General features: G+C 44.8%; 1 protein-coding gene across 1 annotated transcript; it reads left to right on the top strand.

The window, feature by feature from the left end:
- Window positions 1–3,960: 3,960 nt before the first annotated feature.
- Window positions 3,961–11,988, top strand: UBE2I (ubiquitin conjugating enzyme E2 I). The gene is made up of 7 exons (XM_058157148.1): window positions 3,961–4,165; window positions 4,329–4,406; window positions 4,497–4,580; window positions 4,807–4,879; window positions 5,829–5,938; window positions 6,174–6,253; window positions 11,333–11,988. The coding sequence occupies exons 2-7, from the start codon at window positions 4,341–4,343 to the stop codon at window positions 11,394–11,396; spliced, it is 477 nt and encodes a 158-aa protein (XP_058013131.1). The 5' UTR covers window positions 3,961–4,165; window positions 4,329–4,340; the 3' UTR covers window positions 11,397–11,988.
- The last annotated feature ends 1,245 nt before the right edge of the window (window positions 11,989–13,233 follow it).

Raw genomic sequence — 13,233 nt, 5'->3', positions numbered from 1 at the left:
AGGATGGGGCAGTACAGCCCTTCTTCACCCGTTGTGTCCCCTTCAGCACAAGCTCAAGGGTTGGCTTTGGAATGAGTGGTTACACCCCACCCCACCCGATCCTTGCCATTGCTGAAGATTACCTTGCAAGAGCAGGGAGGTGATGGGAATGTTGACTGGTATTGATTCACTTTTGAAGAGCAGGCAGTTCAGAAACTTCCAACATTAGGGCTATTCTTAGGGAGGATTTCAAATCCAGGCAATACTTCCTTTGCGCTCATTTTGGTGTGACTTCTTGCTGAGTTGGGGATGGGATGGGAGTAGTATGTGAACAATATAGCATCAGATTTTAAAGTTTATATCTTGGAAATTATATCAAATTAACCTAAAAAGCATGGAATTTTTCTTTGTATTTTTCAAGATTATATAATGTTATAGGGCATGACGCTTAGCTTCTTGGAAAAACCAGTTTACAATAATCCATTAACCATTGATTATCACTCTTTTATGATAGTCTCTTCCCACATGTTGTCTTCCTCATTTCAACAAACACTGTTACAGAAAGTTGATGGGTCTTACCAAGGGAATTGGGTAAATTTTAATAACTTAAATTGACAATTGTTTTTGAAGGCTTCTGTACAAATTCTGGATTCTGAATGATAAACATGGATGTTAACAAACCTGTTTCTCTTTTCAGTTGTTTGGTCTAACTTTTGCATTTTATTTATTTTTGACAATGAAGGTTAAATGCTTTTTTAAATGCTTTAATATCGTGTAGTCAGTATGTCCCCTTAAACTGATATAATGCATGGCTAAGGCATAAGACAATGATGATGCTCAATAAAAGAACAAAAACAGCAGAAGAGGGAATTGTCTGAAGATCAGTAGGTTTCTTTTCCCTAACAGGCTGTGAAAATTCTTTCCAGATTTAGGTTCTTTACTCCTGAGGTGGGACCTCCCTATTTTGACTGGATTTTAGCCTACAGAGCCCTGCATTGAGACTTGAATGTTGCAAAGAAATACTACATCTACTGTGGAATCGGTAGAAAATTCCCAGATACAAGTTCTCTGCTTATCTGGAGGCCATAATTCTTTAACACCAAGGATCAAAACAATCAGTGGAAACCTATAGAGATCAAGCCTTTTGGATCAGTTCTGTTGGCACTTTATCAGGGGTTCTCAAGCAATATCTTGGCTGGTTCTTTTCCCCAAGAAAACATTCCAAATATCATGGACTGCTTCAGGGCCCAGATGTTCTAAATTCTGGCTGCAATGGCTAATGCTGCAAGCTTACTGAAAAAGTTCTAGCAGTCTAATCTTTTTTTTTTTCTTAAACATTTTCAAATTAAGTCTTAAAATAAAAGGCCACCCAGCAGCCTGGAAAGAATCCAGACCAAGACCATTCTTTCCTCAGGCAGAAAGTCCCCTGATCAATTTGGTATGCTCTCTTGTCAAGAAGGGCAGATGAGAGGGCAGTTCAGTGCTGGAAGAAGCTGCAGATGCAAGTAGGCAAAGCATCTTAGTTTACTGTGATTTCCAAAGCATTTCCGGGTAACATCGCACCTTCCTCACTGGGCTAGGTAAAAGGAAAAGAAACAAGTAGAAGCCAAAGAATTCTGAGTTTTCATGAATTGGAGTAGAATTTGGAAAGCAACAGTCGTGAAACACAGAACTAATCGCAATGGCTGTTCTACCTCTCAATATTTAAATGGGGAAGTCATCTTCTCAAGCTTGATAAGAGCATCCTTTAGTCACAAAATGGGACAACTCAGATGTTTGTTAACTTCACCCATTGTTTTTGGAAATAGCAAAGTTACTGCCTGGAATGAATACTTATTACCCTTTACATCAATTCACTGCCCTATATATTCTAAACCAAACTCTTAACTATCTCAGTTGGTTAATACCAAACTTCAACATTCAGAAGGCATGCCGGGGTAGCATTTTGGTCAGTGGTGGTTGGTGACAAATCAGCTCGAGGGCATTTTGGAGCTCCTCAAACCAGCATAGCTACTATCAGACAGTCTGCTGCTTCCCCACGTCCCTTATTTATTTATTTATTTAATTTTATTTTTATTTTATTAAATTTTTATACCGTCCTCAGGGCGGTGTACAATCGAAATAAAATACAGAGTATATACAATTAAAAGAGATTAAAATAAACTATTACTAAATGGCCGGTAATTAAAAGATTTAAAAATTTAAAATATTACTAAAACCCCAATTTAAAATCCACTATTTATGCCAGTCCTGCTTGAATGAATAAATGTTTTTAGCTCACGATGAAAGGTCCGAAGATCAGGCACTTGACGTAAGCCAGGGGGGAGTTCGTTCCAGAGCGTCGGTGCTCCCACAGAGAAGGCCCTACTCCTGGGGGCCGCCAGCCGACATTGTTTGGCGGACGGCACCCTGAGAAGGCCCTCTCTGTGAGAGCGTACGGGTCGATGGGAGGCATAAGGTAACAGCAGGCGGTCTCGTAAGTACCCGGGTCCTAAGCCATGGAGCGCTTTAAAGGTGGTAACCAGAATCTTGAAGCGCACCCGAAAGACTACAGGAAGCCAGTGCAGACTACGGAGCAGTGGTGTTACATGGGAGCCATGAGCGGCTCCCATTACCACTCGCGCAGCTGCATTCTGGACTAACTGCAGCCTCCGGGTGCACCTCAAGGGCAGCCCCATGTAGAGAGCATTGCAATAATCCAGCCGAGACGTAACCAGAGCGTGAGTGACCGTGCATAAGGCATCCCGGTCAAGGAAGGGACGCAACTGGCGAACCAAGCGAACTTGGTAGAAGGCCCTCCTGGTGACGGCCGCCAGATGTTCATCAAAGGACAGCCAGGAGGACGCCCAAGCTGCGAACCACCTCCTTTGGGGCCACTAACTCGCCCCCAACAGTCAGCTGCGGCTGTAGCTGACTGTACCGGGGTGCCGGCATCCACAGCCACTCCGTCTTGGAGGGATTGAGCTTGAGTCTGTTTCTCCCCATCCAGACCCATACGGCCTCCAGGCACCGGGACAGCACTTCGACCGCTTATTCCCCAGGTCCACTTTCCTTGCAAGGATTCTGGCCAATTCATCTGGAATAATCGCTGTCCTATTTCTGAGCCAAGTAACATTTGTCTTAAGTCAGTTTCCTACCAAGAGCATAAACAAACAAGGTTGCACAACATCTGATGCACCCTTCGGATGCTCAGGCCCGTCATCTAATGGCTTGACTGCTGTAACGCCCTGTGTAGAAGCTTCACCTGGTGCCAAAGGCAACAACAGTGCTTAATGAGCTGGACTGGTCAGGGATGCAATTCAAGGCCCGCCCTGCCTCGGATTACTCGGCTCCCGTGACAGACACCTGGCCAATTCAATCCTGCACGCCCCTTGGACCGTTAATGCCGCCCGGCCGCCGCCCAAAGCGCACCTGCCTACTGGAACCAGGGTGGGCCGCCTGCCTTGCTCAAGCCTCTTCCCCCGGGCCGTCGGGAGCGAGAGCTCTTCCTTCCGTCCGGCCCGCCTTCCTGCCGTTAGAATAAATAACAAAATCGGAAGGGACCTTGTGGGTCATCTAGTCCAACCCCCTTCTCACGCACCATTTCTGACCCTCCTTTATCCTTTTCCTCCTTTAACTCGCTTTTATCGCAGGCGGCCACAGTCCCGGGATTAAAGCCAGCCACCCCGCACTTCGGCTGCCGATTCGGGTCCCTAAGTCGCAGCCGCGGAGCCCCCGCTCGGTCAGCGCCGCGAAAGGGCCCCGGCTCCTTAGCCTGTCTCCCTGGCTAAGAGCGGCGGCCACTCGGCCGGAGAGCGATTCCCCCTCTGGATCGAGCGCGGCCATTGAGCTCCGCTCGCCCCGCTGCCGGCAAGCGGGAAGGGAGCGCGGGCCCGTCAGGCACGGCCGCCGCGGCGGAGCCGGCCCCGCCCCTTCCGGCCGCTCTCTGCCGGAGCGGGAGGCGTGGCTTCGGAGCGTCCCGCGCTGCGGCGTTCGGCTTCGCGCTCTCGGCGCAGGCGCTGTCGCGCAGACGGGTCGCGCCGAGGGACAGGCCGCACTGACGCGCTCCGTTTTCTGCGAGGGAAAGGCCGGGTTTGAGACAAAAGGGGGGAGGCGGGCAGGGAACATCCGGGTCATCCGCCGCCTCCTGAATCCGGGACACGCGCGGGGGTCGCTGCTGCCGCCGCCTCCGCCGGGGCGCTTCACGGTAAGGCCCGGGGAGGGGGGGGCGCCCGGAAGGCCCCGTGCCCGCTTCGGGGGGCGGGGGGCGGCCGGCGCGGCTCCTGTCAAGGTCAGTCGGGGCCTCGGCCTTCCCTCCCGGGGCCCCCGCAGGCCCGCAGCCGCCTTGACCGGCCGCCTTTGTGTCGCAGAGTTCGTCGACCATGTCTGGGATCGCGCTCAGCCGCCTGGCGCAGGAGAGGAAGGCCTGGAGGAAGGACCACCCGTTCGTAAGTGGCGGCGGCGGGCGGCGGGGGCCGCGGGGCGGGCGGGCGGGCAGGAGGGGCGGGCGGGCCTGACTAACCTCCGGCTCCTTGCAGGGCTTCGTGGCGGTGCCCACCAAGAACCCCGACGGCACCATGAACCTCATGAACTGGGAGTGCGCGATTCCGGGCAAGAAAGGGGTAAGGAGGCGCCCGGCCGGCCCCTTTGTCCGCCGCTCCCGCCGGGCCGCAGGGAGGGAGGGAGGGCGCCTCCCCGGCCATTGGAGGCTCCCGGAGAGAGAGAAAATCGGCCTCGCGCTGCGGTTGGAAGGGCGGCCCGCAGCCCCAGGCGGAAAGAGCCTCCCTGCGCCGCAGCCTTGGACGGTTCCCCCTCCGACGCGCTCCCTCTTCTGTGCTTTCCCTGCAGACCCCGTGGGAAGGAGGCTTGTTTAAGTTGCGGATGCTTTTTAAGGACGATTATCCCTCCTCGCCTCCGAAATGTAAGTCTGGCCAAACTCCGAGCTGACTGAGCAAAGCAGGAGCATCTCCTCCCCCCCCCCCCGCCCCCCAAGTGAGAAAGGGAAGGTCCTGGTGGGCTCCTCTGGCTGCCATCCAGCCTTTGGCTTTAGAATGGGACCAGTTCAAGAAGGTGGATTCCGATTCTCTCATATTTTCTGCTCTGCTTGTGACAGCCTTTCCTTTCGGAGCCGAGACTATTCTATCTCAGGTTTTGACTGATTTTCAAGCTCTGCCTTACTTAGAACATTCAGCGAGGAAAATCTCCATTTCTTTCCGTGTGCAAAAGTTCTTGGAATCCGCAGAACATAACTGGTTGTCTGGAATCGCAGGACTTTATTTTGTATTACTCGTTTACTGAAGTTTTACATGGGCAGAGATTCTGAAATTCACTTTTTGGTAACTTGAAAGCTGTGCTGTTTTCTGTTTGTCTCTTCTTAAAGATATATTTCTTTCCATTGGATATTTTGAGATTTTTCATTTTTATTTTCATTTTGTTAATTGATTCAGAGTCTAAGTACTTAAATAAATATTTTGGTGCATGGAACAAATACTATTTAGATGCATTTTAAAAAAATGGCTGCATTTCAGATTTCAGTTTCAGCTTCTTTCAGTTTTTTTTCTTTTGGGATTCTTTCCTACCCAACTCTTGTCACCGTCTTTAAGTTACTAGTGCTCTTTTAAAAGAAATCTGGTTCAAAAAACCTCATTCAGAGGATATAACAGTGATATTATCAGTTATAGTCCTTAAGATCTAAGTGATTACAACGGAAATTTCATTGGTTTACTTGAGAGAAGGGAGAGAGAAGAGTTCAAACTGGGTATAGAGGCAAGGAGCATGTCCTTGTTCCCTAGCATTGACTGAAGGCCCTGCCAGCTTTTAAAAGTGTTTTGCCAAAGCCTTGTATCTGAACTAAGTTTTCCTTTCTCTAGGCAAATTTGAGCCACCCTTATTCCATCCAAATGTGTATCCTTCAGGCACAGTCTGCCTGTCTATCTTAGAAGAGGATAAGGATTGGAGGCCTGCAATCACAATTAAACAAGTACGCATTTTGTTAGAACATGGACCTAATTTATGCATCATAACGATATTGACTCAAATGCCCTTAATTATATACCTGTGAAACCTAATGATTTCTTAATATTTTAAATTCACAATTAACAGCTGAGGGTAAGCATTTAATACCTTGATGAAAATATGTATCTGATATGTATCTGTATCCATGGTTTTGCAAGGTGGAAGTCTACAGTGCTGCTTCTCTTGTTCTATGTTCTTAGATCTTGTTAGGAATTCAAGAACTCCTAAATGAACCAAATATCCAGGACCCAGCTCAAGCAGAGGCTTACACAATCTACTGGTGAGTTGCCTTTCGACAACTTTTTTTTAATAGCAAACATGGATCATGGAGTTTGAGATTAAAATTGGTTTCATCTTTTCACATATCATGGATTAGGTCTCTGAACTATAGGTAGTCCTCCACTTACGACCAGCAATTGAACCCAAAATTTATGTCGCTTAGAGGCATTTGTTAAGTGACTTTTGCCCCATTTTAGTTTTTCTTGTCACAGATGTTGAGTGAATCACTGCATTTGTTAGCAACCTGGTGGTTAAGTGAAACTTTGTCCCCCATTGACTTTGCTTGTCAGAAGGTCGCAAAAGGTGATCACATGACCCCCAGGACACCGCAACTGTGAGTCAGTTGCCAAGGTTCTGAATTTTGATCACTTGACCGTGGGAATGCTGCAAGAGTCGTGAGTGTAAAAAATGGTCATAAATCAGTTTTTTCAGTGCCGTTGTAGCTTTGAATGGTCACTAAATGAACTTTTATAAATCAAGGACTACCTATATCTAATTTTCTTTCATTTTCACTATTCTTTTCAAAATTCAAACAGATAATGGAACAGATTCATTTTCTGTTGCTCTTGGAACAAGGGTTTCATTTTCCCAGCAAAATGAGGCAGGCCCAAGAGGGGAAGTTGGCCTCATAGCAGGAGGTAGGCACTGTTAGCAAGTGAGACCAAGGGTGGGGAGGGGCACCGTTTACAGGCATATTAGTCCATCCCTGCCAATTAAATGGGTGGCCATTTAAATCAATCAAATAGGATTTGATTGATTTAAATGGCCACCCATCTTGTAAAACAACTTGTTCAGCTTTACAGTTGAAGAGATGAGAAAACTCGAGGCGCCTAATCTGCAATCTCCAGCCATTTACCTACGCAATCCCCAGGCTCCAGCCTTAGCATTCCAGTGCCTGGGGGTGTTTGTGGAGGGAAAGCCTGCTCTTTATGGCTTTCCAGAAACGTAGAAGGTAGAGGGAGGCTTGCTTGATCTGGAGAGGAAGGGTCTTTACTGGATGGAGCTGCTACACAGCAGGCGCTCTGCCTCACTTCCACTAGATGGCAGCATTTAACGGGAGGGACCCAAAAGTTGCCCTGCAATGAGAAAGGCACCTGGGCTGCCTAATGGAATCACCATCACTTTGAATTGCACCCAGGAAGAAACTGAAAGGTGGCACAGCTTCTCATGGGTAAAAGGAGAGATGCCCAGCACTGGGTGAGCTGCTGCATTCTGGGCACCTATAACTTTTGGACAGTTTCCAAGGGCAGTCCCTGCAGAAGGCATTGCTGTAGTCCAACCAATAAGTGACCAAGCCACGATTAATCATGAGCAGCAAGGCCTCCTGGCCCCAGAAAGGGTGCAGCTGGCTGGCAAGAGCTACCACTGCAAAAGCTTCTCTAGTTGTGGTTGTTCCCTGAAGCTCCAAACCCAGGAGGGACTCCCATATTGCACAGCAGTTCTATCTGGGAAGTGCTACCTTACCAAGAGTCAAAGGGGAAGGGGAACAAAAACCCCAAACTCTGGCTTGCTGAGGTTGAGCTGGAGCCGCTTCCTGCCCGTCCAGACCCTCACAGCTGCCAGGAACTGAGCGAGCACTGAGACGACATCAGCTGCCCAGCTGGGGTGAAGATGCCTGACTAAGTAACTTCAAATCATGTAGATGTTAAAAGAAGTGGGCAGCCCAAACCCTGAGGCAGTCCATATCGTGGTTCAGGGCTCTGACCACCCCCACCCCCAAACAGCCGCAGAGAGAAGGAGAATCACTGAAAAACAGTGCTTCCCAATCTCTGCAGGTAATCCAGAGGATGCCATGATCGTGATCTTGCCTAAACCCGGATTGAAAAGGGCGCAGGTAATCCACTTCATTCTGGGCCTTCTGTAGTTGAATGACAATCTCCCTCCCTAGAAAGAGAAAATGGAAGATCGGCTGGGTCCAAGGTTGGCCTCTTCTAACAGGGTTGGGCCACTGCTGCTTTCAAGACAGGCAGAACCACTTCCCTCCCTCCCTCCCTCCTTTCAAGAGGCATTCACTTCAGTTGCAGATTTTGACAGAGAAGTTATTCACTGTTACATTTATACCTCCATGCTTCTTACAAGCCAACTCACTGTAGTTTACAGGGCAACAACAACAAATGATATTAAACAGGACCAAAGTAATAAAACAGAAAATAATGCAAATAAAAACATGTCAATCCAGAAAGTCATCATCCAAAATCATAAAAAATATAAGAATGAAATGCTTCTATAAGGAGGTTTTCGGTCTTAAAAATCAAAGAGAAAAATAAGGCCATTACATAAGACCACCCAAAATGCTATTTTGACCCAAATGTGAAAGAGTGAAAATGTTCTGGGGTTCTTTCCTCCTGCCCATTCACTACAGGTAGTCCTTGACTTACAATCACGATTGAGCCCAAAACTTAACAGTTGTTAAGTGAGTTTTGCCTCATTTTACAACCTTTTTTTCCAGTTATGTGAATCCCTACAGCTGTTAAATTGGTAACACGGTTGTTAAGTGACTCTGGTTCCCCCATTGACTCTGCATGTCAGAAGGTCGCAAAAGGGGATCACGTGACTCTGGGACACTCCCAACCATTACAAATATGAGTCAGTTGTCAAGCATCCGAATGTAAATCACATGACCATGGGGATGCTGCAACGGCCATAAGTGTGAAAAATGGTCATAAGTCAATTTTCAGTGCCGTTGTAACTTTGAACAGTCACCAAATGAACTCTTGTAAGTTGAGGACTACCTGTATTCTGCTTCCTGGACCTCTTTAGGGAGGAGCCTGTATAATATTACTTATCCAGAATGTAATTTGCCACCAAAGAAGTTGGATCACAAGACCAGAGCAGGGGCTGTGAGCAGTTCTCTTGTTGCACTGAAGCACCACTTGGATAACATGCAGAGGCTGGGAGGTGCCTGTTGCCTTTAACACAGCCAATGTATTCAATCCCGTACATCTCGCCCAGCTTCTTGCCCTCATTCCTATTTTTGTTAGCAGGTAAATGCACAGACATTTTTATTTGTTTATTTATTTACATTTATATCCCGCCCTTCTCCGAAGACTCAGGGCGGCTTACAGTGTGTAAGGCATAATGTGGATGCCTCCCTAATCTGTATACATGTAGATAATGAAGAGCCCTTTGTAATTTCCTTTATAAAGGCAAAGTAAGGCAGTCGATGCCGAGAGCTCCTTTGACATGCCGGGGTAGAGAGGGGGATTCATGGGCCTCAAAGATTAATATCAGAGATGCAAGTTAGGTAATAAAATGTCCCGTCTGTTCCCTGTGGAGAAGCAGAAATGTTAGGAAGTGGCGATGCTATGTGGAGAAATTAGCCCATGCTGTGGTATGGAAGGAGTACCAAGTAGGATTTTTTAAGGGAAAAGTCCAGGTTGCTGTTGGCTCTTTCTGGTTCTTTATTCAAATGCACCATGTACTCTGCATTCCTTCACTCCATATTGGGCTTTCTCCAGCATCCAAACCATTATTCAGGCAGAACCTGGTTCTTCCAGGGGTGCCCACCTTTAACAAAGAGTCTGAATTTCCAGAACAAGGACGCAAGAAATCCCATTACAACCTCTTTCCAATTATTTCTGCTTCTAATTATATTTTGTTTTTGATTTGCATCTCCACAGCTATTATCTTGCTTGCAAACATTCCAAGTTTCAGTCTCCTGCCACAAGCTATGATTATTAAACTCAGTTACTTTATATAATGGAAGAGTAAAGAGGGGGAAAGTTCTGCTTTTTAACAAATACAGCATAATAACCTTGTCATGGTTCCTAAATTCTGAAATTTCCTGCCTGCAGAAGCTCCAATGGCTCCCACACTATTAATATTCAGGAGGCAATTGAAATACTGCACTTTTGCAGTCTTTGGGAAATAAGTGTTACTGTTTTGAGTGAGTGATACAGGCAGGTCTTATGAAAGGGTTTCTGTTGAAATACTTTTTTAAACATTTTGGTAAATGATCAGCTGGTTTGATGTTACTGGACTTCAGTTTAAATGGATGTTTTATTATTGTTTAGCATTTTAAGCAGCATATACTTGGTAAATGAATAATTTTCCACTGATACCTGGTTTTCCACCTCATCATTAAACGTTTACATGAATACATTTAATACACTGGATTTGTATTATATACAAATAATATTTGCATACAATTATATTACATATATATAATTATACACACCGGTGGCACAGTGGTTAGAATGCAGTATCGCAGGCTAACTCTGCCCACAGCCAGGAGTTTAATCCTGACAGACTTGATAGGTTGACTCAACTTTCCAAGGTCAGTAATAAGAGGAGTTGGATTGCTGGGGAGCAACGGGCTGATCTTGGGAATTGCCCAGGGAGTGCTGAAAAGCACTCTGGAGAGGTAAATAAGCCTGAATGCTGCTGCTATTGCGATATGCACATTTGAATTCTAACCATTCCTAACAGGTTCAACAGAATTGCAGTCTAGACAGAATGGTTTTGCAGAATTTCTGAAACACAGTGTATTTATTTGAAAAGAGAACTTTTTTAAAATTTTGAAACAGTTAATTTTGAAGCATTGTTTTATTTTCTGAAGTTATGAGCTCTACTCGAAGCATATTTTTCCATGGAAAAGCGGCATGCTAGTAAACTGTTAGGGGTTCACAATTAAAAAGAATTGAGGCCCATTTTCTACCTCACGAATAAAGAGGCTTTTTGATGCTAAAAGCCTTTGGGACATGAGAAAATACCATAGAGTTCTCTGATGCATCAGGGTCATCGGTTCAAAATGAAGCGGTTTTTGGTTTGATTTTTGGAGATTTTTTCCCCTTTAGAGTTTTCGTGTTTATCATCTTTCCCTTTCTTTTAAATTACTTCATTATAAATAATTGCATTCAATCTGCATATCAAAATTCTTGGGCAGCGTGTTCTAAAGTGCTTGTCCTTGAGTCCTAGCCTGTAACTCTTGTCTAATTTCCATCTCCAGGAAAACAGTGAAAATTCACTTAAAATGCCAAGTTTGATTTTTGTGGGGTTTTGTGCTAGGGAGAATCTGATCTAGAACACTTTATGGATTCTGATCTTTGAGAATCGTTAGCTTTTTTTTCTCTACATTTAGCCAAAACAGAGTGGAATATGAAAAGAGGGTTCGAGCACAAGCCAAGAAGTTTGCACCATCATAAGCTCCTGTCATCCACATCTTTAAAGGAAGGGATTAATTGGCAAGAACTTGTTTACAAAACTTTTGCAAATCTAATGTCGCTATGTACAATTAATAGTCATTTAGGGGAAGGGATTATATGTGTGCCATTTTCCATATTCACCACTTGTATACAGTTCTAAACTTGCTGAATTGTCCCCAGTTTTTCATACAGGGTCTCTTCCTTCAGTCTTTTGTATTTTTGATTGTTATGTAAAACTTGCTTTTATTTTAATATTGATGTCAGTATTTCAACTGCTGTAAACTATAAACTTTTATACTTCTATAAATTCACTAGTATCTCTAGTTTCTTTGCTCTCAGATGCAGGCACGCTTTAAAATGTTTGGGGGGGGGTCGTTTTTTTTTTGTTTTGTTTTTTTTTGCCTCTACTTGGCTGGTAAGAAAAAAAAATGTCCTCCATTCCCTTTTGTTTTCTACCAATAAGGAATTAGATTGTTGCATAAATGCCTTGGATCCAAAGTCAGCCGCATCTTGATTCTGCGTCACCTCCTTTGTGTTTATGGAGTTTTGTCTGTGTTGCTGTTTAGAGTAAATAAACTGTTTCTATAAAGTTTTTTGTCTCGCTTTCTTCCCCATTTCTTCAATATTACATCACGGAGAAACAACTGCTCTACAGTGCAGATAGCAGAACTTGATATGCAGTAGTTTCAGTTAAACACTTGGTGAAGGGAAACACTTTGTGACACTCAATAGATGGGTTTATCTGCTGTTCTGTCAGCAAACCATACAAGGAGATCAAGGAGTTTTTAATTATTTTAACTCTGCTTTTCATACATCTGTAAAATGCAGTTAAATTGTTTATGGTTGCAGTAAAAAGTCAATGATGGAAAGAGCAGAAATGTTTGAAAAATTGGAGATACGTTAAATTTTGTATTGAGGTTACTTAATTCTCTGACAGACTTGTGAGAGTTTACAAAAAACATGGTTAGGTCTGGAACTTGCTATGTAATCTCTTTTTAAACTATAAATAATGCCTGTCACAATATGGGTTAATATCTGTTCACTAAAAAAAGCAAAAAGCTATCAGGCACCTGCAAGACTTACCATTCCATGACAGGAACTTTGCAGAGAACTCCAGAATATGCCAATTCTCCTCCACGGCTGGTTGGGGTATTTTCCAAGATGAATTATCTGAACATGAAGCCCTGGGAGGGTTGAAGATGTGGTTCACCCCTCCTAAACCCTTTACCAAGAATCACTTCCAGAGCCCCACTGGATCAGGAGGAAGGTATGATTGGCACACCTCCATCTTTAAAAGACCAGCAATCTAGTCTGGACCTGGTTTTCTGATGGGGATGCCAGAAACTTTCAGGTTTTGAAAATAAACATTCTGGACCTGGGGGAAAAAAGCATCCAATGTTCGGGTTTCGACCTGTGTGCAGGACACCATTGGACTTCCTGGCCATTCCTCAATTGGCTTTTAATTGCTGAGGCAAAAAAATGGATAGGTCAAAGCAGAAAATGCAGGTTTTCTTGATAGATTCAAAAAATCTAAAGCCACATTCATTTACTGCATCATGAAGGCAATAGCTGCCAAACTACAAACTAGATTTATTGCTGCTGTCTACACCTTTTCTGTGTTTTTCCAGCACAAAAGGAAAAATCTAAACATAATAGCCAAAGATCTTCCTAATCCTGCATTTGTTCATGAATTCCTGTTCAATTAAATAGCATCTCTAGGCAACTAACACACACACAATATATTTCAAAGCAAATTTAGGAAAAAAACAGAGATCAGCTGAGATTTTTTTTTAAAAAAAACCTGAGAAATTCAGTCCATAACCACATGGGCTCCAGC

This window comes from Ahaetulla prasina, chromosome 14, assembly GCF_028640845.1.
Source record: "Ahaetulla prasina isolate Xishuangbanna chromosome 14, ASM2864084v1, whole genome shotgun sequence".
Taxonomy (NCBI): Eukaryota; Metazoa; Chordata; class Lepidosauria; order Squamata; family Colubridae; genus Ahaetulla; species Ahaetulla prasina.
The sequence above is the reverse complement of the archived record's forward strand: the minus strand, read 5'-3'. Positions and strand labels throughout refer to the sequence as shown.

Coding starts and splice junctions, on each gene's coding strand:
- UBE2I (XM_058157148.1), top strand. CDS start 4,341: ATGTCTGGGATCGCGCTCAGCCGCCTGGCGCAGGAGAGGAAGGCCTGG. Junction 4,880..5,828: donor TCCCTCCTCGCCTCCGAAAT/GTAAGTCTGGCC, acceptor TCCTTTCTCTAG/GCAAATTTGAGCCACCCTTA. Junction 5,939..6,173: donor CTGCAATCACAATTAAACAA/GTACGCATTTTG, acceptor CTATGTTCTTAG/ATCTTGTTAGGAATTCAAGA.